The following is a 26881-nucleotide window of genomic DNA, read 5'->3' as shown; positions in this document are numbered from 1 at the left end:
AATTCTAAGTGGTACTGTAAATTGTGTGCATATTTGTTGTTTGCCGATAGCAATAGTGGCACGTTAACCCACTCCTCAGTGGAAATTGGTATCTGACTGTAGTAGCTTATGTGCGCTCCCCCCACCACATATTGTTCCTACATTCGCTACTGCTTCCATTATTTTAATCTCAAGAGAGACGCGTGTATAGATATATTGTTATGCAGTGTTCTTTCACTTATTCAATAGAAATAATTGAATTGGTCTTTCTCTAATAAATTAATTAAAAATAACTTAATTCCAGGGTCACATGTTTTAAAATTGCTTTTCAATGGATCTGTTCCTATCTTATTTATTGCAAAGACTTTTTTTAATATACATTTGTTTAATATTGATTTTGCTAAACGTAAATCTAAAATTTTTGCATGAGGACCACTGTTTCCAAATCTCTACTTCTTCGATGTTTCTTCACTGTCCTTTCCTTTGTTTTTTTTTTAGTTTTTTTTTTTATGTGTATACCATCAGAATTAAGCACAATTACTGTTGGCTTATTGCTATTTCATTTTCTGTGTTATGTACTGTCATGAGAAAACAAGAAAATAGTAATAAAGTATGACTTTAAAAGCGTTCTCAAGTTTCTGTGATTGTGTTTTCACAATTCAAATTTTATTAGAGAATAGTAAAGAATGCAGTACTACAGTTTCAGAAATTAAAAGTAGAGAATGCCATCCATACACAAAAGGAACCATAAGACCTATAAGGAAGTTTGTAAGTCTTGTAGAACTGTGAAAGATCTGTCTTGGCAGATACATGTCATTTTCATTTACTGGCCCTCACAGTTTGTTGCGTGGAAGGTGTGGTCTGACAGTGTAAGGACATGAACCGACCAATCAGCAGAGGCCCTTTTTTATATAAATAAAAGCAGTTCTGGTGTCTTCTATCAAATGCGTATAAAACTAAAAGTCTTGCTGCGAACCAGTCTAAACTAGAACAGCTGGCATTGATATATGTACATTTTAACAGCATGATTAAATGAAATGTACACTTTCAAAATAAACAAATACAACGTTAAACTTCTCGAACTATAAGAATAGAAAAAGTTTCAAAATTCAACACGACTTTGTTTATTTTATTTTTTTTTGTAACTACAAGCTGTTGTTATAATTGAAGCAGAATGACAACAGGTCCATTGTAATCATTGTTCCTAGCATTTATATATGAATATAGCAATTTGTGGAGAGGGGTAAGCATTTAATTGTACAATTAATGGCCAAGTCGTGATCTCCACCATCTTCATACTGGCTAGCGACCTGCTGAGTGTTTTGAAGGAAAAGAAAGAATAAAATGTTCACAATGCTTTCTCCCAGAATGTTTCACCTCATGAGAGGCGTAGAAAGCTTGACTGGTTATCAATAGGACTTTGTGCAAGCTATAGCCAGCTGGAGACCTGCTAACTGGCGAGATTCACAGAGAAAGCAGTGCAGTGTCTGGCTCTCAGCCTGAACCAGAATACAAGGAACTTTAAAACATATTGACTGGTTTTAAATTTTAGCATCTGCTAAGCACCAAGTGGCCAAGCCAGCCAATATCTGCTGTGTCACTGTCTGTTAGTTGCTGGAGATCCTTTGTGGCATTAGATGAAAGCCACGTTTTTGCTGTGTTGTGCTCTGGTCAGACTTGTGGTTGTATCACTCACCATTTATTAAAAACTCAGACAGGGGGTTATTTTTTACAGTTATTCATGGGACATATTTAACCATTTCATGGTGCGAATTCAAATGAAGTCACCTTTTAATTTTTTTTTACATTTAATATGCTAATGAGCTTTCATTTAAAATCTAATTTAACCAAATATATTGCTGTATTCCAGTGCCAGCATTATGACGCGTTATAAATCGTAAAAAAAAAAACCAGGAGGTTTTAGGTTGCTTTGTAATGCGCTCTGAAATTTGTATTCTATTTATCAACCCACTTATATTAAATTTAAAAAAAAATTTGATTCATTGATAGGTATGGAGGAGAAGCATGTCGAGAGGTGGCGGCCGTGGCTGACTTACGTGGCGGGGCGGGTGGGGGGATGGGCGGGGGCGTGGCCCGTGAAGGGTGCCCCTTTACACCCCCCCCCCTCATCCACCTGCGCCCCTGGACGAGTGGCACCTCATTACGCGGAACACCTCGGTCCCGAATTCCCTCCCCCCACCCCTCCTTTTTTGTTTTTTTTCTCTCTCTCTCTCCTTATTCTCTCTCTCTCTTCCATATCCCCTTCTGTTACTGTGCTCTCTTTTCTACACCACTGGCTCTCTTTCCCTGACCCCACGCAATAAATTGTCCCCATTGCCCGTGCACACTAGTTTCAACAACAGTCTACTAGTAGGGTAAGATGGGCTGGGGCCTCAGGTGTTATGCGGATGCTCCGCTAAATCGTTGCTGCCCTCCACTATAGACTGAACCTACAGATTTCACCGCCCGCACGACAAAATAGGGCCCGCGCGAGGCAATGGGACCCAATAGAAACCCATTATCCCTCAATAATTTATAGGACGACGAGTCTCCTCTCTGACTTTTTTCTTCAGGTCAACCTTACCACAGATGTTATAATAGCCCCTATCCGCTTCAAAGATACTCCTCGGCTGTACACGGCCATTATGATGACTGGCGTATCTTGTCCATACACTACACAGTCACTATCTGGCTCACACAGAATTGATAAACCTACCCTTTTGCAACCGATTATAGGATACAGATGTTTGCATATTTACTACATGTACCGTAACGAAGCTAACAATGTTGCTACTGTACTACCTTCTACTTGTTAATATTGTTTTGGTGTTCATCACTTTATATTTATATGGCTGCTCCCACTGTTGCGAGACCTGCGTGTCTCCTATTTTACTATCTTATCGCATTGTTATACGTATCCGATGACACGAATAAAAGCCGTTTGAAACTAAAAAAAAATTTGAAAAAAGCCTATAGTATATTTAAGCTCTCACAGTTACATTTCACAATTAGTTATATTGATATCGCTGCAGATCTTTTCAGAAATCCAACAAAAGATTATCTGAACATTTCATGCACTGCAAATAAACAGGATTGAACACTTTTGCATATGGTTAGGAAAGTGCAGAGACTAGGTCTCTCTTTTCTATTGAAACTACAGGACCAGGTAAAAGCCTGATTACCAGGCTACAAAAAGTTAATGGAAGACCCACAATTTCTGATGGTAGCCCTAGTTGTCTGTGTCATCATTCTGATGAAACAGAGTGAAAACTATGTTTTGAAATCCCTGATTGCTACAATGACTCTTAACATGCCAATTAACACCGCCTACCAGTCTGGCTTCAGCAGACATTTTTTTTATTTTTATTTTTTAAATGCTGTTATGATGGGGTGGGGCCTGACTGCCATGCTGATTTCTGAGGCTAATTGGTCCAAAATATGACGACTATAGTGACAGCAGATATACTGCAATATATCGAGAGTTGGCAGAACCAATCCGATTGAGAAGATCTGACCAGTAATGGACTTGTGGCCTAACACAGCCTATGTTGCATGGGTGAAGGTAGTCGGATGCTCCCTCCACCATTCTTTACCATAAATTCTGTTGCTGGATAAGACCCTTATTCTCAACCCCAACCCTACCCCAACGGGGGTTATTCTTGCAGTTAATACTTTGATGGAGATGGGTGTTTGTCCTGGCCTGAAATCGGGGAGTGTTATCACCCATAAAATGGCGGATGCCAAGTGTGTACCAAACCCCCAAGACAAAGCTGTCTTTTACTTTGGCTAAACAAGATGGGATAGTTTCCACTTTCTGGGTCAAGCACACCGTATAAAGCTGACTATAGCTAAGGAGAAGCCTCTTACCTTAACCCTGATTTCAGAGAGTGGACACCTGCTCAGACAACACTGAGCTCCATAAGTTGGGGACATACTCCACAAGCAACAGACCAGCCCTTCCTCACAGGTATTCTCATTCTCAAGCATGGCTGCCTCATGCAGACCCGCAATCTGCAAGTCTTCAGTGGAGCTGATAGCTCAGCAGTCTTTGAAACAGCTGCTTTATCCTTTAATGTCTAGGAATCTCTCTCCATCTGAGCCATTGGCCCTTATGTCCTGTGTTTTCCAACAGGATGTGCTGCCAATGGAGGGCATAGGTTGATCTGGACTCCTTTCTTTCATGGCCACATCATTGTAGCCATGCACCCTTGTGTTCTATATTGGTCTGCTCCATCTCTTCTACATTGTTTCTAATCAAATCTCTGCCATATAATTGCTTCCCTTTTATGTCAACATTAAAAAGTGCAGATTAATCTATGTTGATATGATGATTGTGTTTTTGCTTTTTGTTTGACACAATGACACGTGTGTTTGTAACACTGCATGACAAAACAATGCTTTTTTGATAAAGTTTAAAAAAACCACAGTTTATTTTTTACCAAAATTTATGGTGCAGGCCTTTCAGAATATTGTGGTCCCTGCCTTTTCCATCAAAATACAGAAAATCAGAGGAGGGCTGGGAGTCATAGAAGAGAATAGAGTGTAATATTATTATTGAGGGTTTTTAGAATCCACATTTATGACAACATTGGTGCACCATAGTTGTAAAATCACCTGCAGTCTAATGGTATGGATATAAATGTATGTGTCCTTATCAAACATGTTAAAAGGGCACTCCAGACACCCATCTATGTATAGATCAGGTTTTCATTTTGCTCACTAAATATTTGCTTTTGTTTAAAAAATACTGCTGTACACAAGGGCATGCCTAAAAAAAACAAAACAAAACAAAACAAAAACTAACAATTAAGTAACTACTGCCAGAAACCCTTGCTATGCTCATAAAGCGCTGCGTATGACTAAGCATTGGAGTGCTATTGAAAGTTATCTGAACATCATGATTGGCTGAGTAATTTCCTGGTTTGGTGAAAAGCTCATTGCAAAAATTACACTGGATGAATCTTTGCCGCAAACGTGGTCGTTTCAGATGCAGAGAAGGGTTGAGCTACCACGGGACACTAGGCAGGTTACTAGTTTGTTACATCCTATTACTCTTAGTATAATGATCCCAATGATCCCAAGTAATGGGGCCAAGTATTTCCGTAGAACCAATGCCCCTTTCTAATGTAGCCATGTCCAAATGTATTTGTTAAAGAATTAATTTAAAAAAATGAACTATTCACAATTTTCCAGCTTATTTAGAAAAAAAAGTAATTTGTTCCACTGGTAACAAGCTTTCCAAACAATTTAATACTTTTGGAGAAACTTAGAAATTGATTTAATATTATGAAAAATATTTTAATTTTGATATATTGATATATTTTTATATATGATAATTTTTTGATATTTTTTATAAACGTTAATGTTTTGTTCTTTTTATTTGGAAATCGTATTAAACAATATTAAGTTGAAGCCCTAGTATGGTAATAAAACTGCATTTCTCAAACTGCTGAATCATTTTTATAATTTTAAGTTGAAACTACAGAAATGCAGAATGTTCCACCCTATTGATTAGATTTTTTTCAGCTGACAGATCTGCTTGAAAGAGCTTGTTTTGATAAGGATAACCAGACAAGCTGAATGGTATTGACAATTATTCTGAAATGACTCTGCTGTTCTTTGGAATGTGAATAGTGAAAAAATATTGGCCTCAGACCAAAGTCCAGTCAGTCCAGCTTACATTAGTAGCTCCATTACCAAAGTGTAAAACACAACTAGTCACTAGTCACAATAGCAAAATATTATCATTAGTAAACCATCCTAGATTTTATATTTTTACTGGTTATTATCTTTCTGTAAAAGACACAAGTAGTAGGAATCATAAAGCACAATTCATTCCATTAATTTAAAGTGGCTCTGTCACTGCCTTCTCCCCCCCCCCCCTCCCCCCCCATCCCAAGTGAGTATTTAGATGACATTTTTATATTTACTATGCTGCAATTTTACTGTAATTTGAATTGCTGTTGTAAGATATACGAACACAAAGTGGGGACTACTTTGTCTAAGTATATTCCGTGACAAAATGGCGGAGCTACCGCCATCAAGTTTAATAATTTCCCCCAGCTATTGCTAGTGACAGCAGTAGGGGAAAGGCATTGTCTATTGAGAATTCAGGATACCTGAACAGGTTTAGGTAAGTAAAACTCGCCTTCCACTGCAACCCAAAACCACAAAGCAGAGCAAAATACGCAAAGATCCCAGACGGTGACAGAGCTGTGTTAAGACAAACCTTTTCGTGGATATTTGGTTGGTTCCAAGAATTCTAACTGTATGATTGGGAAGTGGGGACAGATGAGTGTCTGAATCATGTAGGTTTTCCTCTTACTGTGACCTTTTCATTAACTGTATATGTATTGTCTAAACTTGGCACTGCACATATCAGTAGTTTGTGTTTAGCAAGCCATTCTTAGTTACTGATTCCCTCTACAGCTTTCTCATATTTTTGCCACACTGTATTCCTGCTTTAAGCTGATGATGCACAGGATGTGCTTCCTTGGGGGCATCAGCGGCGGAACCAAACACAATCTGGAGCGGACAGCCTTTCATATTAATCCCAACCCCACTTACAGAACATACATTCATGCAGTTTACTGCAAGCAAAATTATATTTTAAAAGAGTTAGACTACCTAAAATAGACTACCTATTGATAAAATGTTTTCTTTTGTTTTTCTTTTCTTAAACCGTGAAAATGACCTTAAAAGCTTTCCCCCATCTTTCCAGTTCCTACACCCATCCTTTCTTTTCCCAAACATCTCTTAACATCTGCCAACATGTATATTTTATTCTATTTATATTTTTGTTTCTGTCTGTGGTGGGTGTCTGTTGTCCAGTATTTAAGAGTGAATACTTGTATACTTTACAATTGTAGACTTTTTTGTCCTAGTGATAGGACAAAGTTTTCGATTTAACCACTACTAGTTGTACCCATCACTAGTTTTCCTTTATGTAAACACTGTTTCACTAAAACACTTTATGAACCTAGTTTTAAAAGCAATGTTAACAAATACAATGAAGTGTAGCCGAAAGCATAGCTATGCTTTGTGTGGAAATGATGGGCTTCTTATCTTGCCTATATGTGCACTGATAAGGTATATAGAATTTTATATTTAGATACCGCCATGCCAATTCACTCATCATCATGTTTTCTTCTACTGTCTTCAACATACATTTCAGATAAGTGGCATGATGTGTGAAGACTCTGCAGTATAGAATGGCCACCATTTCATAATATTTAATTTACAAGAAAGCTATAATAAAAATCAGCATTTTATAAGCATCATGGCAATCAAGTCTTTCTTTATTGTGCTCACGGGAGGGATTCCAGCTTGTGGAATAAACAGGCTGTGATAGAATAGTCTTAGAATAGAGGATGGAGCAATGTTCAGTCTCTGATATAGTCCTGGGTTTTGCATGGGTGATTCTGCAGAACACTGCATTGCATATACATTAATTCTGCTAGCAAAATTGCCTCCTTGCAGTGAATAGATCTCTGTGTACACAGCTGCATATCAAAGACAGAGCAAGCCTGAAAGGAAATGTTAGAGGAAGGGCTGTTCAGTAAGCTAAGCTGCTTTTTTTAAGTGGTGCAGTGAGAAAGGGAGGAGGATGCTTTAGAGGGGTGTGTGGAGGGATGGTAGCAAGCAATGGAGGAAGGAGGGGTGGGGGTTATCATTTGGTTGGTGGTGCTTGACATGCCAGATGTAGCCTTGTTTTTCTGCCCTCCCCCTCTGCCTTTTTTTAAAATATATATTTGGATGCATTGGTGTGGTCACACTGCAAGTGTGTATTCCCTGTGTGTGTGTGTGTGTGTACTGGAGGGATCTGATGAGTTAGCCGGTTGCCATGGCAAGGGACCTAGTCATGTGACCAGGATGCTGCTCCAGGCTGTTTTGACGTCAAGCTGTAGACAGAGCTAGAGAGAGAGGGAGCTGGAGAGACATCCGTGGCAGTGGAGCTGAGCAGGAGTGCAGCCTGCCTTTAGTATTTGATCAAAACCAAAGGTTGAAGAATTTTTTTATTTTACAACCTTTATATTTGAATACTGCATTTGTTATTTTTTTTTCTTCTTTTCTATTTTATTGCATTGGCTTTTGGCTTTATTGGGACAGCCCCAATGCCGGGTCCTACCCAAACGCTGTCCCCAAATGGAGAAAACAACAACGACATCATTCAGGATAACGGGACCATCATTCCATTTAGGAAGCACACCGTTCGAGGGGAACGTTCTTACAGGTAATGAACGTTCTTTCAGGGCTGGTTGTTATGCTGGTCCATGGGAGCTGATTTTCTAGCATGTTGGCTGCTGCTCAGTAATGGATTTAATGCTGTTTGTTTTGCCAGCATTGTGTACGATGCAGCTCGGAAGGTTAACACTTTGCATGGTGTGTGCAGATCGCCCTCCCTGCTAATAAGGCTTTAAATACCAGGCGTGTGCTACGTTTGGCAGTGTATTTGTGAAGCAAGGTTATGTAATTGGAAAGCAATACATGATGGCTGCTGACAGAAACCATAAAGGTGTATGAATGCATCAGTCATCTTCACACAGAGCTGCAGTTTAACCTTGGCAGCAGTGTTGCAGTGCAAGGATGTGTGTGATCCAATACACTGAGCATTTTATAATATCGTCTAGCTTTCTATAGAAATCCCAGATTTCTTAATATAGAGTTAATGTGTCATGCCATATTATATTGGGAGCCAGATGGCCATTATTAAAGCGTGTGTACATGATTTTCTAGAATAGAGAAATCTGCCCACTGTATCCTCAGGACCTCCTTTACAGGAGTCATTTTGTGTCATTTCGCAGTTGTAAAGAGCAGGATTTTATTTTCAGGAGTGCTTCGCTTGTTGGCAGTGTAAAGCCATTGCTTATTTTGGCTGGTGTATCTAGAAAAACGGAAGGAAATGGAAATGGTGTGAGACTGAGACAACTTGCATTTGCTGCTAGTATCACAAAAACTATCAGAATCCTCTGTGTTAAGCTCCAGTCCACAGTGTTAAAGAGCAGATTGCTAGAGCTTTGTAATGTTCCAGAATTTCCATTGGTTGGGTTCTTTATTATAGAGGTCAGAGGGTCATGGCTTTGCTTTTATCCCTGTCTGTCCAAGAGGACCGACTGCTCAATATATTTGGGGGATTTATTTTCTTTGGGTTATCTTACTTAAAGGATTTGTCTCTATTCTCACGATTGTTTGTTTACTGTGTGATTGTTTTGTTAATATGCATCAACACCGTTGTTGTGTGTGTGTGTGTGTGTGTAAAGGCATACATTCAAATGTTATATTTAAAACTGAAAAGCATCTTTTTCTAATTGGCTATTATCTGGATGCTTTAAGGAAAAATAAAACGCATCAGTGATTCTCAAGACTGTGGCAGTGTTGCCTGCAGTCCAATTTTACTACATATTGTTTGGCTGGTGGCGTGTTTGTCACACCAAGGTGAGCCTGTTAATGTGAACTGGATTCTCGTTGGACATGGAAGAGACCAGGTCCTTTGTCATTGCAGCAGCCTGTTTGATGAGGGCCTAACATACTCATTATCATAACTGACAATGTGTATCCTGCAAGATAAACTGATTAGACTATTTATTAGATGACCATCAGGTTTTGTGTTCCTAGGCTTGTTCTACGGTACACATTTAACTCTTTATGTGCTGGGAGAGGAAGCTATGAATTAGGTATGCTATTTTATTCTCATTAAACTAATGTGTATTGTGATACTTGCTTATCATAAGCAGGGTTTAGCAGATTTAATGAATGCCTCTTCCAGGTGCTTCTTTAGCTCTTCATTTCAAGCTTTACCTCATGTGATAACTGTGAAGCATTTTTTTTTTTTTTAAATGCAAATAATTTATTACAAGAGGAAGGGATACAGATGTCTGTTTTTTTTATGGAAATTAACACCTAGGGATAAAAGATTCTAAAGATGTAGAGTGCAGGGCAGGCTAAAATAATGAACAGAGCTTAACACAGAGGTTTATAATGGAAAGAGTAGCATATTAGAGTCGCAATTAAATTATCTGAATGCTGTGAAGTAGCAAGATCTAATTGTACTGGCCTTGATACTTGAGTGGGGTCCTGGCTAGGGCGATTCTCCATAAATGTTTTACTGTTGCTGTGTCAAGCTCTGCAACCCAGATATGGGAACACCGTCTCGAACAAACTGTGAATGGCAATGAATTGTATCACAGTGGTTCTTTTAATAAGCAGTGTTCTTACGGTGCAAGTCCATATTCATACCCCATCATTTAGTACAAATCTGGAAATTATATAAATAATGCGTGTTTTTAATTTAGCATCCTAATACGTATGAGAGAATGACATTTTATGATCCTGTAATGGTTAAATGAAATCCAAAACCCCCCAAAAACTGGCATGCGCTTTTAGCTTGTAAGGTTTACTTTGCGAGCAAGTTTTCGGCATTCTTGGGCTTGATGCCAGATTGGATTGTCACCTCTTAAGCTATTCATTGTGGAAAGTGTGATTTAATATTCATTTACACAATATAGGCTTAGGTCATAAAAGACATGCACAAGCTGTTCCCTCGAGAAGCCTGAGCGACATGGCCATGCATAGCATGTACAAGAAACACTTTGCAATTGTCTTTAGTGCCCATGGATCACATCTGCTGACCTTCCATATGCTGACCCTCTACCCTTGGAGTAATGTCACAATCAAAGCATCACCTTCTATGCCTTCCATGTATTCCAGTAGTGCTACAAGCCTTATATTCCTATAACCTTATGGCCTGGTGGTTGTCCGCAAGCTGCATGCTAAGGAAACATTCGCCCAGTAGGTTTTGCTCCAGGCAGACCGCAGGCTCCCTCACAAAAAAAGAGAGAGAAAAATATGTCCGCCTCCATTTCCCCAACAAATGGAAACCAAAATACTGGTCCATCGGTTGTCGACTACAGTCAATAATTGTGGATTTCTGAACCAGTATTCATTTTGAGATTCATGGTAGTTAATTTGCTCAAGTTAATTGGTTTTGATCTGCTACTTTTGTTCCCAATCTATTAGTAAGAGGGGGCAAGGGTAGGAACATCAAGTACTCATTTTTTAGTAGACACCATAAATAAGAATTCCGTCAAATTTATACTTACCGTTACTTCTATATTTTAAGCAAGCATGTCGACTTTTCATATTTCATTATCTTCTTAAGAACCTGAATTTTTAATATGCACATGCTCTTTGAGAACTAAAAGGTGTGATGGGAAAGCGATGTTCTATACACTCCATTTCAAATCACATAGATGTATGTGGAATGGTAATGGGCAGGTGTAATAAGGAAAGCTGTTACTTTTAAAGACATTTTAGGTTATTCAGGACAGGCAAATATTCATAGTGACTCATGTTGCAGATCAGAAAAATCACAGATTCTTTCATGACTTTGTTCAGTGGGTTTATGCTTCTTAAATGCAGTATTGGTAAATGTGGAAATGGACCAATGCTGGTTACAGCAGTGGTATCATATTGGACTTTACATATATATATATATATATATATATAAATGTCATCATTGCATTCATTGTTGTTATTCCCGTCTAAATACAAACACAGTGAACTTTTTATAGACCTTATTAGCCTTTAACAGCCTGTGTGCAACTGTTACAAAGAGCAAAAGAGAAGGCTGTGCGATGCTACTTCTTCAAGGCTAAACAGACTTTGTGGACTATTAAGTATCTTCTTATTTCAGCAACCTTGGATAAATAACAAGCTAAAATAAACTAGAATGTTTTAAACACTTGCATTGCAATGCCACAAATACTTATGAACCCGGTATATCAACAGCCCGTCTTTTAAGTGTGTCATAGATAATTAAATCAATACATATTTAATTTATCTCCAATTATTATATTTGAATATTGTAAGAAAATGTAAATATATATACACTGGCACACATGTGGCAAATAATTGCTTTGTAAAGTTTATTATTTTTTTTTTTACAATCTTTATGTGGACGTCTTGTCACAGAAAGGTGATGGGGACAAAAAGAGATGAGGTGGAAAAGCGTGTATCATACATTGAAATTACACTGGCATAAAAGGAGTAACAAGCCAAAGTAGAATGAAAATATAAAATGGGGCACTCTGACACGTAATCGAAGCAGTAAAAAATTATTATAAAGCCATGTGGTGTTCAACCAGGTGAGCCAACCCTCTCAAGCCCTATTAAAACATAATAAAGTTCTACAGTGTGTAGACACAACGCTTATTCACAGGCCTCTGTTCTTATAGGTGTAACTGAATGCCTGTATACATAGCTCTTGGAACCAGTGAGCCCATCCCTAGTAATATACGGGGTTAGTTGGAATGCCAAAGTAAGGAGGTTAAGGGGGAAGCAGAGAATTTATATATAGGAATAGTGTTTAAGAGCTAAAATAATAATGACTGAATCGTTTTCTCATTAAATCAGGTCCTCGTAGACTCTGCTGAATTGGAAAAGGGGTGGGAAGTATATTTTCACTTTAACAGTCCCAGAAAGATACTTGTGGTTAACATTAAATTGGAAGTCCATGGGGCGGGGCCGAACCAGCATGGTGGCAGGACGCATCTCGGAGGAGCTCCTCCACCACTATGCCAAAAAAGGCATTTTACAACCAACTAATAATCGTTCTAATCTACTCTACTTGATACCCAAGCTACCTACCTTAGCTACAAAGCGAGAAGGAGGCTGGCGACGCGAGGTACCTGTCCTGCCACACTCGTGGGAAAAGCGGCCCGGTGGGCGCCGGGCGGGGGAAACGGCCGATCCCCTGCTTCGAAGAAACCGAGCTGCAGATAAGCATAGACCTATGCCCCGTAACCCCCCCCCCCTTGGACCGGAGGGGGTGATCCCGGTCCCCCCACAGAGGGCAACGCAACCCCAGCACTCAAGCTCCCGACAACGGGTGCACTAAGAGGCGGCCACGCCAAGATGGCGGATACCGCATGGATCCCAGCACCTGACTCAGTACTCGAGGACATACTCGTCCGGCTGGACAATAGGTTCCTGGAATTCTGGCGGAGACTAGAAAGCATGATGAGTGTGCCTACCACTGTGCAGCCAACAGCTCCCTCACACCAGGGCCCACCGCACAAGTCTGCAACTCCACTTAGAAGGAACCACCCCACGCGACGACTGCACAAACGGCGGGAAAAACTCAAGCGACAGACACCCAGAAGGCCCCACACGAGGAGGCTGACACAGAGATCAGCAGTATCTCAACCCTGGCGGATGGCACCTGCGATTCTGCACTATCACCAGACACCCACTGGACCTACCCTGCGAAGCCCCCCAGGGCGAGGGCCCCAGAAAAAGCAAGATCGAACGCAGGACCTCGGAGGCAGGACCTAATGGCGGATACCCTCAAAATACAGTGTCAAGCCATTGGAGCCCGGCGGGGCCTTTCATCCCAAAGAGCTGCGGACGGACTTAAGCACCTACCTGCTGACAGCCTCCCGCCCCTGGGCATCGGCTGAAGATATTATTTTATTTTACCAGCCCCCATCCTGGCGGACGGAGCGGGACTTAATTTGTGTTCATGCCAATCTAACTGGATGGACTCATAACGGTATTCCTGTCTGCTCTCTTATTAGATCAGCCTATCACAGCTCACACAATATTGCCCCCAAACAGGGTACATTGCATTTCTTGCCTTTTTGTACTGAGTTGTTTTGTTTTCCTTTTTCTTTTGTTCTACTCTCTTCTACTGTGGTATTTACGTGTATGTTTATTGTGGCCCTCGCTGTCCCTGTGTTCGGGACCTGCGGCTGGCATGTCCCGGGTCCTGCACACAGGGAACATGTGGTGATGACCACCCACAAACTTGATGGGCAACAAACTCCCCTGGCACTGGTCGTAAAGAGACTAGCTCTCGCTCAAGCACAATATTGATATGCCGTCTGCCCCTAAGATGATCCGGTCTCAAGACCTCCTACACGCCCAACTGGGGGACCCTCCAGGGGACTTACATTGTTTTAAGCTAAGCTTTGTTTGTCGACTCATATTGTTTCATATGTATCTCACTGCAGCCTTGTATGACAGTATAAGTGTTCAACGTAGGCCTTGCTGGACATACATCACACACGCTAACTTGCTACACGCTAACACGCTACATCACACACTTGGCTACCGCTGATAGGAAAGCCTAAATTTCATCGACTATGCTATGCGTACTTATTGTCTACTCATCTTCTTAACAAAAAATTTGTGCTGTTTACGCAAACCACATGTTTTAACGGTTATGTATGTTACGGCTTATGACTGCTATTGTGGCTGAGTAAGCCTATTGTTAAACCCTGCACAGCAAAAATAAAGAATTAAAAAAAAAAAAAAAAAAAAAAAATTGGAAGTCCATGGCCATAATTTTTATATGTAGAAGTCTTGTTTAAGAGCATGGTATATGCTGAAGCATTTTTCTAGTTCCATCCAATCTTCTTGAGCTCCCTTGATTCGGACCAGGACCAAAAGATTCTTGTAGCATGTTCCGGCATCTGACTTTAGATCAGGTACAAATATGGGGTGGTTTGAAAAAAATGGGTGGGGGATGGAGGCTCAGCTGTTGCCTCTGATGGGCCCCCAGAGCCTGCAGGGTACTAGTGTTAGTGGTGAAATATCTTGGAATATGGTGACCTGTGCACCTTCAAAGTTCCAGTCTTAACATGCATTGTAGACATGCTCCTACCTCCTCCGAATGGTTATCAATATCTTCCACTTGCCTCCTTTGTGCCAATAACTTGTTCCCTGGCACAAAGTGTAGCTAGGTGGATTGTTGTGAGGAGTCCTCTAAAGCCTTCATCCTGGATCTCTCGGCCCTCAACGTAGCCACTTCCATCCGGATGGTGGCTTCGAGGGTTTTTACAAGTGCAGTCAAATCGGCCTTTGTGATTGTTAGGATGTGTACAGCAGTTGGTCTTCTCGGATCTGCACAATAGAGGCCTCGCTGCATGCAATCTCTAAGGAGTCTGAGGCTGATGGAAAAGTCACAACCATCTTGGGCCTTGATGTGGCCCCATACAGTCTCAGTGGAGCCACTTGAAGGTCATCCATTGGCTTTGAGTTTGGGTGAGTGGAGTGAGTCTTGAGAAGCTGCGAATGGTTGTGCCTCCTTTTTCTGCCCATTAGTCTTCATGAAACTGGCTGAAATACGCAAATGTCGGGTTTATGAGGTTGGAGCATTCAAGTTACGCTGGTATACATCATGAACCCCAGGCCATGCCAGTTGCTTTGTAAAGTTCAAAGTGAATCTACAAATTAATTTCCCAGAATTTCAATATGCAGATAAAGGAACCATTGGAAACAAGCTAGTGCATCCTATAGATGAAACTCTGGGAGCTGCAAAACAGTGCTAATTTTCTGCACACTTATGAAATTAATATCCTTTTAAAAAGCTTGAACCAGACGAGAAAGCAATGTGGAGCAGTAAACATAGAACCAAAAGGTTCCACAACCATAAAATAATATTAATAAACGACAACTGCCACATTTATACTTTATAACGTGATTTGCTTGTGTGCAATATTGTTCACTGAGAAATACTTCTTCTCCCTGGTCAGAATGGAATGGTAGGTCAGGACGAGCATATTGAACATGAGTACAAGTTTGCATTCCATTTACAAGAACATTATGTCATTGCCCGGCTATGTTTCCTGTACATTTTGTGCAAGCTCTTGCATTCTCTGTGGAGATATTAAAGATGCTTCCAATTTGTGGATGTATCATAAATATTAAATGTTTGTACTTTGTTTAGTTACCTTTGAAGACATGCATTCCACATCCTCAGAGCTATCAATCTGAACTTCCATTTTTTCTAGTTATATAATATAGACGTTTACAAAGTCTATTCAGCTCTTTTCTAGGACTCTGAGTTGAGTTTTTCAAATTAAAGTTAAAGTTGGAATTATATCCATAAATTCTAGAACGACTCCTAAATATTCCTGAATTCGTGTCGAGTATGTTCTTCCTGGTAATAGTCACTATACATGAAAAAGAGATTCGTAAAAGAATCCTAAATGGTTTCTTGTGAAATCTTATAGACTGCATTAATCTAGTTTTGTGTATTTGCAAACATTTTGCATGTAGTGGTGTCAGTTTGAATATCATGTATCTCACTCGAGATGCCAGCATCCTAGATAATGAGGTTAGACATACCAAGGATTGTATATGCATTTTAGTTTTTATATTTGGGCTGATGAATACAATAGCCATTGCTGCCACCAAAGAGTAGTGAGAGCTTGAGTGCAGGGTTGATATCTGTGTTTTTGTACAAAGAATTTTGTATGTATATATTATTTTTTCTCTTCGGTTCTATTTTTTTTGGCATTGTGTGGTTGATTTTCTACTTTGTTCCGGAATTCTGAATTACTCACTTTGGGATCAGTCTTATAAAAATCTTGTGTTGAAATATTATTTAGTTTGGATAGGTAACTGTTTATTGTTAAAAAATTAAACCTCCTCATCCCTGTTTAAACGTTATTCAAGAACAAAAAGTGATTGGTTTGGTCATTTAAAAGAACAGTTCTATAAATAGATTGCTATGGACTACATTTCAACATGAATGGTATTGATATTCTCCCGAACCTATTGCCTCTTTTTCTTTAACCACTAACCCATTACACTGTGCATTGTGAGTGGTCCCCAACGTCATCAGGGTGCTGTTGTGCTAAACGTAAAATTTCCAACAATTGGGGAGGTTAACGATAAGTTAAAATGAGAACAAAAACCAACAACATAATAATGACAGGTGCAGCACCATATAACCACAAACATAAATTAAAAACATCTCCGGGCACATATCCCTTACCACCCAACCAAGAGAATTCACATATCTATGGCACTGTTCTGGGTCAGGACCCAGCAATAAACTGTACATTTTAACAGAACTCAACCTTCCTTTTAACTGAAATGCAAGGAACCGTGTCTGGATCTTAATTTAACTTTGCATTTCTCCCCATACATTTGAAATGGTCTTTTCTGTATTTGTTGCAGTGTTATAAACTTAGCTGCACAATATTACAAAGGTGCAATTTTCCTAATGTTTCCTAAATCCAGTGGGCTGGTGCACACGCTCTCTACAGCTGCAAAAACGCAATGACAGGAATGTTTCTCTTTTTAGCTAAAGCTGCTGTTGTAGCAATATTATAACCGAAGGAAGGCTCTAAATCTATTTACATTCATAACTTGCAGCGCTTATATTTACATTTCTAAAGAAAACTGCTTTCTTATCCAAAACATTGGGTAAGAATGTTGTTTTCCTTCTTAAAGGAACACTATAGGGTCAGGAACACAAACTTGTATTCCTGACCCTATAGTGCTAAACCCACCATTTAGGTGGCTTGCCTCCGCTTAGCCCCCTTAAAAGCAATTAAAACTCACCCTATTTCCAGCGCCGTGCCCCGTTGGTGACACCATCAGAACTGCAGATTTTTAGCCAATCCAATGCTTTCCCAAGCAGGGCCGGACTGGGAACTAAAAGCAGCCCTGGAAAAAAATATTTACCAGCCCCATAATGCGTCGCGCCAGCATAGCGTGCAGATACAGCGTTAGAAAAGATCATTTAAGATTAAAAATTATTACTCCAACGTGAAAAAAAGCACATATAGGCTTTTTTAAGCAGACGTGTCTTTGCATATAACCAATGTTTCAGTCCAACTACCATGACATATTAAGGAAAGCTTGGTAATGGGACTGAAATGGTGAATGTATGTAGGGCACAACTGTAAAAAATTACGTTATCTTGTTTATTTTGAGGTCCTGTGGGTGCACTCTTCACTTTAAATATGTTATTGTGCTGGAGTATGTACCTAGCAACAAGACTGGGCCAATATCTGCTTATTACATATTGTACATATCAATGACATTTCTCTGTGTATTACGGATATATATATGTACATTAATACATGTGTAAATATAATAGGCATAATTCTATATATATAACTAATACACACATAAATATACATGATATATATACACACACACACACACCAGTGGCGGATCCAGAGCCTGACATTGGGAGGGGCACTTATAGATTTAAAGAAATAATCCATGCACAATAACCACTACTGCTCTGTGTAGTGGTTATGGTGCCAGGAGTGCCGGGACCCGCTCCCAGAGTAAGTAGTCAAACCGTTTAAGAACAGTTTGACAACTTACCTGGGGTCTGCTGTGATATGGGGCTGTAGTAGGGTATAGGAGCAGTGGTGCAATGTGTGAGGGGTGCAGTTTGTGTGAAAGGTTTGGTGTGTGGGGCTGTGTGTGTGGGGGGGTCTGGGTGTGTGTATGGGGCTAGAGGTCGCAGTGGTGAGAGTGAACTCTAGCCCGTAGCTCCAGCGCTAGAGTTAACTCTCGCGAGAGCTGGAGCGTTACCACTGTAACCGCGGCAACGTTCTGTACTCGCGCAAGAAGGACCCGGAGGAGCTGCAGGCTGAGCTCCCGGGTCCTCTCTTCCTCCCTCCCCTGCTGGCTGCCTGCATGGTGCCTCCAGAACAGGGAGGGATATCTCTGATCTCCCCTCCGGTTCGTGAAGGCACATGGTGCTTGGACAGTGCCAGCCTTGCATTGGCCAGCAGGGGAGAGCATCTGGGGGGGAAAGGGCAATTGCCCGTTGCCCCCCCTGGATCCACCAGTCATATATATATATATATATATATATATTTCTTTCTCCCCCTCACTGCTCCTCTGTGTCCATGTCACCCCTCTCCTTCCCAGTCACTCTCTTCCCCCTCTGCCTCTTTCTCCCCCTCCCCTTGTGTATCTCTCTTCCCCTCTGTCTCTTTTCCCCCCTTTTCCCTGTCTCTCTCTACCATCTCTCTATCCCCCTCTTTCTCCCCTTGTGTCTCACTCTCCCTCCCTTTGTGTATCTCTCTCTTCCCCTCTGTCTCTTTTTCCCCCTTCTCCCTGTCTCTCTCTCCCTCTCTACTATCTCTCTATCCCCCTCTTTCTCCCCTTGTGTCTCACTCTCCCTCCCCCTCTGTCTCTCTCTATTCTCCCACTGTCTCTTTCTTCCCTATCTCGGTTTTATTTCCCCCCCTCCCCTTGTGTCTCTATATTCCCCCCTTGTGTCTCTATATTCCCCCCCCTTTTGTGTCTCTATATCCCCCCTTTTGTGTCTCTATATTATCCCCCCTTTTTTGTCTCTATATTTCCCCCCCTTTTTTGTCTCTATATTCCCCCCCTTTTGTGTCTCTATATTATCCCCCCCTTTTGTGTCTCTATATTATCCCCCCTTTTGTGTCTCTATATTATCCCCCCCTTTTTTGTCTCTATATTATCCCCCCCCTTTGTGTCTCTATATCCCCCCTTTTTTGTCTCTATATTATCCCCCCCTTTTTTGTCTCTATATTATCCCCCCTTTTGTGTCTCTATATTCCCCCCCCCTTTTGTGTCTCTATATTCCCCCCCTTTTGTGTCTCTATATTCCCCCCCTTTTGTGTCTCTATATTATCCCCCCTTTTGTGTCTCTATATTATCCCCCCTTTTGTGTCTCTATAGTCCCCACTTTTGTGTCTCTATATTATCCCCCCTTTTGTGTGTCTATATTATGCCCCCCTTTTTTGTCTCTATATTATACCCCCTTTTTTGTCTCTATATTATCCCCCCCTTTTGTCTCTATATTATCCCCCCCTTTTTTGTCTCTATATTATCCCCCCTGTTTTGTCTTTATATTATCCCCCCTTTTTTGTCTCAATATTATCCCCCCTTTTTTGTCTCTATATTATCCCCCCTTTTGTGTCTCTATATTCCCCCCTTTTTTGTCTCTATATTATCCCCCCTGTTTTGTCTTTATATTATCCCCCCTTTTTTGTCTCTATATTATCCCCCCTTTTGTCTCTATATTATCCCCCCCTTTTGTGTCTCTATATTCCCCCCTTTTTTGTCTCTATATTATCCCCCCCTTTTGTCTCTATATTATCCCCCCTTTTGTCTCTATATTATCCCCCCCCCTTTTGTCTCTATATTATCCCCCCCCTTTTGTCTCTATATTATCCCCCCCCCTTTTGTCTCTATATTATCCCCCCCCCCCTTTTGTCTCTATATTATCCCCCCCCCCTTTTGTCTCTATATTATCCCCCCCCCCCTTTTGTCTCTATATTATCCCCCCCCCCCCCTTTTGTCTCTATATTATCCCCCCCCCCCCTTTTGTCTCTATATTATCCCCCATCCCCTCCTCTCCTCCATTTACCTGAGAGGAGTCAGAGGGGGCCGGCCGCTTTCCACGCTGGTGCCGCCGGGCACTTCTAATGCTGAGGACGGAAGGAGGAGGAGGAGGAGGGAGGAGCATGTCTCTGTACCATGCTCCCTCGCGGTTCCCACAATTCACAGCACAGGAACCGCGAGGGAGCATGGTACAGAGACATGCTCCTCCCTCCTCCTCCTCCTCCTTCCGTCCTCAGCATTAGAAGTGCCGCCGGACCGGCGAGGCTGCCACCCGGCCCGGCGGCACCAGCGTGGAAAGCGGCCGGCCCCCTCTGAGTGTGCCACCGGACCGGCCACCCGGTGGCACATACCTCTGCAGCCCCCAGGTGCCGCGGCCCACCGGGAAATTTCCCGGTATCCCGGTGGGCCAGTCCGGCCCTGTTCCCAAGGGTAAAGCATTGGATTGGCTAAAATCGGGAAGGGCCAAACACAGTTTTGGACAATCAGCACCTCCTCATACAGATGCATTGAATCAATTCATCTCTATGAGGAAAATTCAGCGTCCCCATGCAGAGCGTGGAGACGCTGAACGGAAGTGCTGCCTACTCTGCAGCACTGAGCCAGGAAGCACCTCCTGTGTACATCTGAGGAGTGGGCACCTGGAGGTGTCCATAGGGGCAATGTAAACACTGCCTTTTCTATGAAAAGGCAGTTTTTACATGAAAATGCCTGCAGGTAATGATTATGCTCACCAAAACTACATTAATCTGTAGTTGTTCTGGTGACTATAGTGTCCCTTTAAACCAAATTCGGACAGTTGGCATGTGGCATGTAGGCACATCACCTACACTGAGTACTGTGTCCTTATACGTGCAATCCAACAAATGCAAAATGCTTTGTATCCCTCTTGCTTATAGAGTTAATTAAAATTGAATATTAGAGGACCCGTCCAATTTTTTTTTTTTTTTTTTTTTGTTCTAGAATATATATATATATATATATATATATATATATTTTTTTTTTTTGTCAATCTTTCTTTTATTTAAGGCATGTATGATGGGGTACAGAAGAAAAAATATGGGAAACGTACCGGGAAGTTACATCAAAGGGTAGTTACATCGGTATTGGCATAACAGTACAGTTTCAGAATAGTGATGCCTCATTTTTTTAATTTTTACGTTAAACATAAGCTAAACCATTGCTTATAAGTATCTTGTATGCTGTAACATGCTTTTCTGGGCTTTAAACGTGTGCGTCAGGGGTGGCTACAAGTGTAGATGCTAGTGATTTACCGGAAACAAGCTTGGCCTAGTTATGGGGTTCATTCATCAGAAATACAGTGTAGTACATGCTTAATTTGTTAACATCTTAGGTGATTGAAGGGTAGTAAACCATAGGTAGTGTGTAGAAACAAGAAAAAATATAATGTGATAGGCCTCATTATTTATCGGCATATGTAAACAAATGCCTGACAGAGAAACAAAGACATAAACTTAGCATAGCATATAGGGCATATAGGCCTTTCAAGTTCCTGTTTGTCTACATAATGACAATATTGAAATTAGATTACATAAAAATTCCCTGGCATGTAACTTAATTTATGATAACTGGGCTGTAACAGATTTATTTAGCAAGAGCTATGTATGGTTAAGAGAGATTAGAGACTGCAGGGGTCTCTCAAAACAACAAGAAAACGCTCAGATATGCAAGCTGAGTTATCCTGTCGCTTTCAAAACTGTGTGGTTCGAGTTCAGTTTAACCCACACCATGTCGGCAGAGAATAAGTGAGGGTCCCAAAGTCCCCAGCAAGGCCCTAAACCTTGAAGCTTGGTCCGCAGCAACATCTGTTTTTATCCTGTCCGGGAGTGGCATGCTCGTTTGGTGGGATGGTGGTGTCCGTGCTGGCGCTGTGGGGCCATTGCCCCTTCGGTGCCCACTCCCCGGTTGGCTGTAGGTGGATTTTGTCGCTGGTGGTGTCGCTGTCGGTCCCTGGTATGCTGCTGAGGCCCTGGGGCTGTCCTGCGTTTTCTTTTCTGCTATTGTGGGTGCTTGTACCCGGTTTGGTGCGTTCCGGCTCCCGCCTGTACGCTTGCCGATGCTCACTCGAGCGGGCGCTTGGAATGCCTGCAGTGGGTTAGCATAGTGGCGTCTGCGGGTCGCCGGGCGGATCCACGAGGCTATCGCCCGGGCCGCTGAGAGGCTGTGGAAACCCCTGCTGTGCAGCAGCTTGTAGAAGGTTAAGCAGAGCCGGTCGAGGGCCTCTAAGGAGGAAGGCTGTGAGCGTTTGCTCCCGGCTCCACTCTGTAGTTTGTGGTGAGCGGCCATCTTGGACACACTCTCGCAGTCGTCACTTTTGGCCGCCATTTTCAAGGCCTTCCCCTCTGGTCCGTCTGCTGGAACCATCGGTTGTAATAGCAGATCGGTGACCGGGTTGGGTCTGTGTGGCGGGGACCGGGATGTCCCCCACCGGTCCAAAGGGGGGGGGATGTTTCGTGCGTGCATGTGGCTCGGAGTGTTGAGCGGGAAGCCGCCGCCTTCCCAACTCCCCTTCCCTCACTAGCCTCGTTCCGCCGTTTCGGATTCTGGGCACTCCGGGAGGTGAGACCGGTATCTGCGGGTGCCTACTGGGTTCCTCCATTTATTGAGCCCCTGTTTGTGAATTTTCCCGGTATGTGAGCCCCGATTTTCAGCGTTTGGTCTGCCGTTCGGCGGGAGCTCAAGCTGAGCACGTCTTGCTCGCTCGCTAGTCAGGCTCCGCCCCCGTCCAATTTTTTAATTCATATTGCAGGTTTTTTTTTCTTCATGTTACTACATGTGTAAATATTGGAGAAAAAAGTGCTCTGTTATGCTAAGGAGTCACTTCTGTACAGTGGTAGTCCCTAAAAACACACCTTGGCCCCATGACACTCACATTGAGAGTAAGACTGATGCTCTGCACTTGCACAACGTTCATACTTCCTGCTGTTTAAAACTATAAGGTAAGAAGGTGCCTTGGGGACCCTAGCCCTGATAATTATTCCATTGAGATGAAGTTGCTATTGGATGGAGTGGCCCTTTAATAATGTGGTGACCAATTCTGTGGCACTATATTCTAAATTTCTTTTTATTTTAATTGGTCTTTATGGAAGAATGAAAAACTTCAGGTGTGTGTCACCCAGCGAAAAAAAAAAGGAGGACTGCACTATAACGGGGAAACGCCGCACTCAAGAAATGAAACCATGATCCTTCAATGTACTATTGGAGCTGCATCCCAGTGGGTACCACTAAAGCTCTCTACTGTACAATCCAATGGGATTAAGAGAAAGGCTGTAATTAAACGATAAAGTCAAATCTTCATTTTAAGTCTTTGTACCCTGTAAAGTATGAAACCTATTGCTAGGTATGACAGCCTTGTAAAGATATTTATTTTGCTGTGTTTAATCACTGAAGCGTATTCATTTTATTCCATTGAAGAAGGAACACTGTTCTATTTTGGATTATTGAACTGAGGCAGTGGTTCTCGGATCATTCCTTCAGGTCCAGCCACATATTATTGATATCACTTTTGGACAACATTGATTAATCTACATGTATTTACAGGATCCGTGGTGTCCATCGAAGGTGACTTGAGACGTAAGGAAGTATGGAATCTAAGTGCAGTTAGGTTGACTATACTCGCGCCCAGCAAAAAATATTTATTGGTAGATTCTGTTAAAAGTACAAAGCAATGTCCATAGACTAAACTCTACTATATGCCACATTGTATCTGTAAAATAAATTCTCTATAAAATGGCATTAAAATCATAATTTACTAGAACTTTAAACATGAGGCTTGAAATACATTGTCAAGGACTACAAGCCCAGCAGGAGTTCAGAATAAACTGTGCAGAATGATAAGTGATGTTGTCTGAATGCATTTAAATTTGAGAGATTATAAAACTTGTAGAATTATAGCACTTTGAGGACTGTAGGACACCCCCTACATTAACATGTTTAATTCATCCAGGAGGATGTTTAATTCTATTTAGCAACATGTGTACCATCTGTATCTACTCAGGATGTAGAGCCATGGTGGTTAGAGCATTCCCCAATGAAACGCTTGGCTCATACTTTTACATAGTCAGTGGTTTAATGGCTCGGAAACCAGATAAACATTTTTAGTGTATGTTGTGATGTATCTTCCCATCTACAACTATTTGGTTAGATCTGGCTCTTGCTGCCCCTCAATCTTATTAATTAAGAAATAAAATTAAAGGCTGGGATTCATAGTTTAAACTAAGGTGTTGATTCTGCTGAAATGTACTTATTTATTTCATCAATTCCAAATAATTACCATCTCTGATTTTTCCGAAGAAGTTGATTACAAACATATGTTTTTTTTTTTTTGTTGTTTTTTTTTTTAAGGATGGGTTGGACCAGTTCCCTTGAAATAAAACAAGATCAGTGATTTCAATATGTAGGAGCCATAGCGCGGATGATTGGTTACTTTTGCATCTTGCCATATTTTGGGATTGGTCTGTTTGGAATTCAGCACTACACTCTGATAGACAGCCTTAAACATGTTTGTATAATTCTTTTTAATAGAAGTGTGCGCGCTTACTATGTAGTGTATACGGCCACAAATGTGACCTGTAAAATGAAAATGGTAAACATCTGTTATTCATTTTGTGCTAAAACATTCATAGCCTTGTTCCTTCTTTCCATGGTGGGCTGGGTTTTTTGCACAGAGGGCCTCTTCCTGCACATAAAATCTGTTTGTTTTCTTGACCACTAAATCTCAAAAGGTGAATTGATGTACAATTAAAAGTAAATATCCATAAGGGATTATTACAATGCAGAAACTAAGCATTCAATTCAAAATCCCAATATATTTTCCATGTTAAACGATTCAAGGGGAATTGAGTTAAAATCATCAGGCTGTTCTGGATAAAATACTGTCTGCGTTATACGGTATTCTTACAGGCACGTTGACACCCTACTGTTAGACATATTGCTGTTCTTGTTCAAGGTAAATGCTTGCATAAAATTAGAGAACACCCCGAAGCAGCTGAGGTTACATTTTCTATTTATTCATAAATATATTAGGCCATTAAAGCTAGGAGTTAAAGGACCACTCTAGTGCCAGGAAAACATACTTGTTTTCCTGGCACTAGAGTGCCCTGAGGGTGCCCCCACCCTCAGGGTCCCCCTCCCGCCCGGCTCTGGAAAGGGGAAAGGGGTAAAAACTTACCCTTTTCCAGCGCTGGGCGGGGAGCTCTCTGCCTCCGATCCTCCTCTTCTCCTCCCCGTCGGCTGAATGCGCACGCGCGGCACAAGCTGCGCGCGCATTCAGCCGTTCACATAGGAAAGCATTCATAATGCTTTCCTATGGACGCTTGCGTGCTCTCACTGTGATTTTCACAGTGAGAATCACGCAAGCGCCTCTAGCGGCTGTCAGTGAGACAGCCACTAGAGGAAATAGGGGAAGGCTTAACCCATTCACAAACATAGCAGTTTCTCTGAAACTGCTATGTTTATGAAAAAATGGGTTAACCCTAGCTGGACCTGGCACCCAGACCACTTCATTAAGCTGAAGTGGTCTGGGTGCCTAGAGTGGTCCTTTAAGCATCTTATCACGTATAATATTACAATGTTTATATGCCTTGCATTCTTGTAGTGTTCTGTGGTGTTCTCCTGTGTTTTAGTAAAATTACCAAAGTACACATGCGTTACTCAGTAGTGTTGCAGATCAGAAATTCACACATTCTTTCAAATTCGTGCGGAGGGTTCATTCTACATAAACGCAGTATTGGTAAAAGAGGAAATACAGTGCATTTGAACAAACTATAAAGTAGCGTGGTTAGTCATTAATTGTGGTTCGATCTCATGGTCGTGTCTTATTGCATTCGTGTCTGCATCTTATAGCTGTCCAGGTATCTAATTATTGCAGTTCTTGTGTGAATACACACACTGAACTTTTTATAGACCTGGTTAGCCATGATCTAATAGCTGTTATGCAATTGTTACAAAGAACAAAAGAGAGGGCTGTGTTATTCTGGCAAGGCTAAATAGACTTTGTCGCCTATTAAGTGTCTTCTTATTTTAGCGTCCTTGGATAGCTAACAAATCTTTATTCGTTTAAGCTAAAGTAGCAAAAAACACAAGAAAAAATGAAATACGTAGGAGAAAAGAGCTTTGATAGTTTTACATTTTTGAAGACTATGCCTTATCTTTTGCCCAGAATTTTTACTGGAAGTCAGGATTCGGATGTGATAGGGAAAAAAAAACTATCAAAGTTACCAAATATTGTGCATATAACAGCAGCCAGCCATACAGTGCACTTTTTAGGCCCTGCAGGACCATATAACTACAGATCACACACACACATATATATCCCAGGGCACACATCCATTACCGTCCAATAAAAGAACTCTTTACAGAACCCGTCAACCACATAGCACTGATTTAGCAGCCAGTAATGAAACAAGTAAACTGTACAGCATACATAAACAAATAGTGCCCCACCCTTATTTCAGCAGCGGGATCCTAATTAATAATCCAGCTATAGGGCAGCATGTGGATGCATCGTGTTGCTGTTTCAAGAAGCCATCAGTACATTCAGCACCACCAAACTGTAGTCTGTGTCAGTACAGTGGCACAGGGAGGGTTAATAATAATTCAGCATGTCCGACTGAAACCTTTAAATCGGCATTTTATTTTGCTTTTGTAATACCCTGCTGGACACGTCTAGATTTTCCATCCTCCATTTTTCAACGACAAAAAAAGATAAGCCTAAATATACAATTACTGCTGCAATAAACTGTGGTGATCA

The 26881-nt window shown here is 41.4% G+C and overlaps 1 protein-coding gene across 2 annotated transcripts in view; it reads left to right on the top strand.

Annotated features, from left to right (window-relative positions):
- MAPRE2 (microtubule associated protein RP/EB family member 2) overlaps positions 1 to 26881 on the top strand; it is a 198156-nt gene that overhangs the window by 85031 nt on the left and 86244 nt on the right. The window contains exon 4 of one of the 2 annotated variants that reach the window (XM_063451426.1): positions 8089 to 8212. The exons of the other annotated variant lie outside the window; for it this stretch is intronic. Coding sequence (XP_063307496.1) covers positions 8094 to 8212 — 119 coding nt within the window. The 5' untranslated portion in view covers positions 8089 to 8093. The remainder of the gene's footprint in view (positions 1 to 8088; positions 8213 to 26881) is intronic. 2 annotated transcript variants of the gene reach the window in all.

The sequence above is a fragment of the Pelobates fuscus genome, chromosome 4 (assembly GCF_036172605.1).
Source record: "Pelobates fuscus isolate aPelFus1 chromosome 4, aPelFus1.pri, whole genome shotgun sequence".
NCBI lineage: Eukaryota > Metazoa > Chordata > Amphibia > Anura > Pelobatidae > Pelobates > Pelobates fuscus.
The sequence above is the reverse complement of the archived record's forward strand: the minus strand, read 5'-3'. Positions and strand labels throughout refer to the sequence as shown.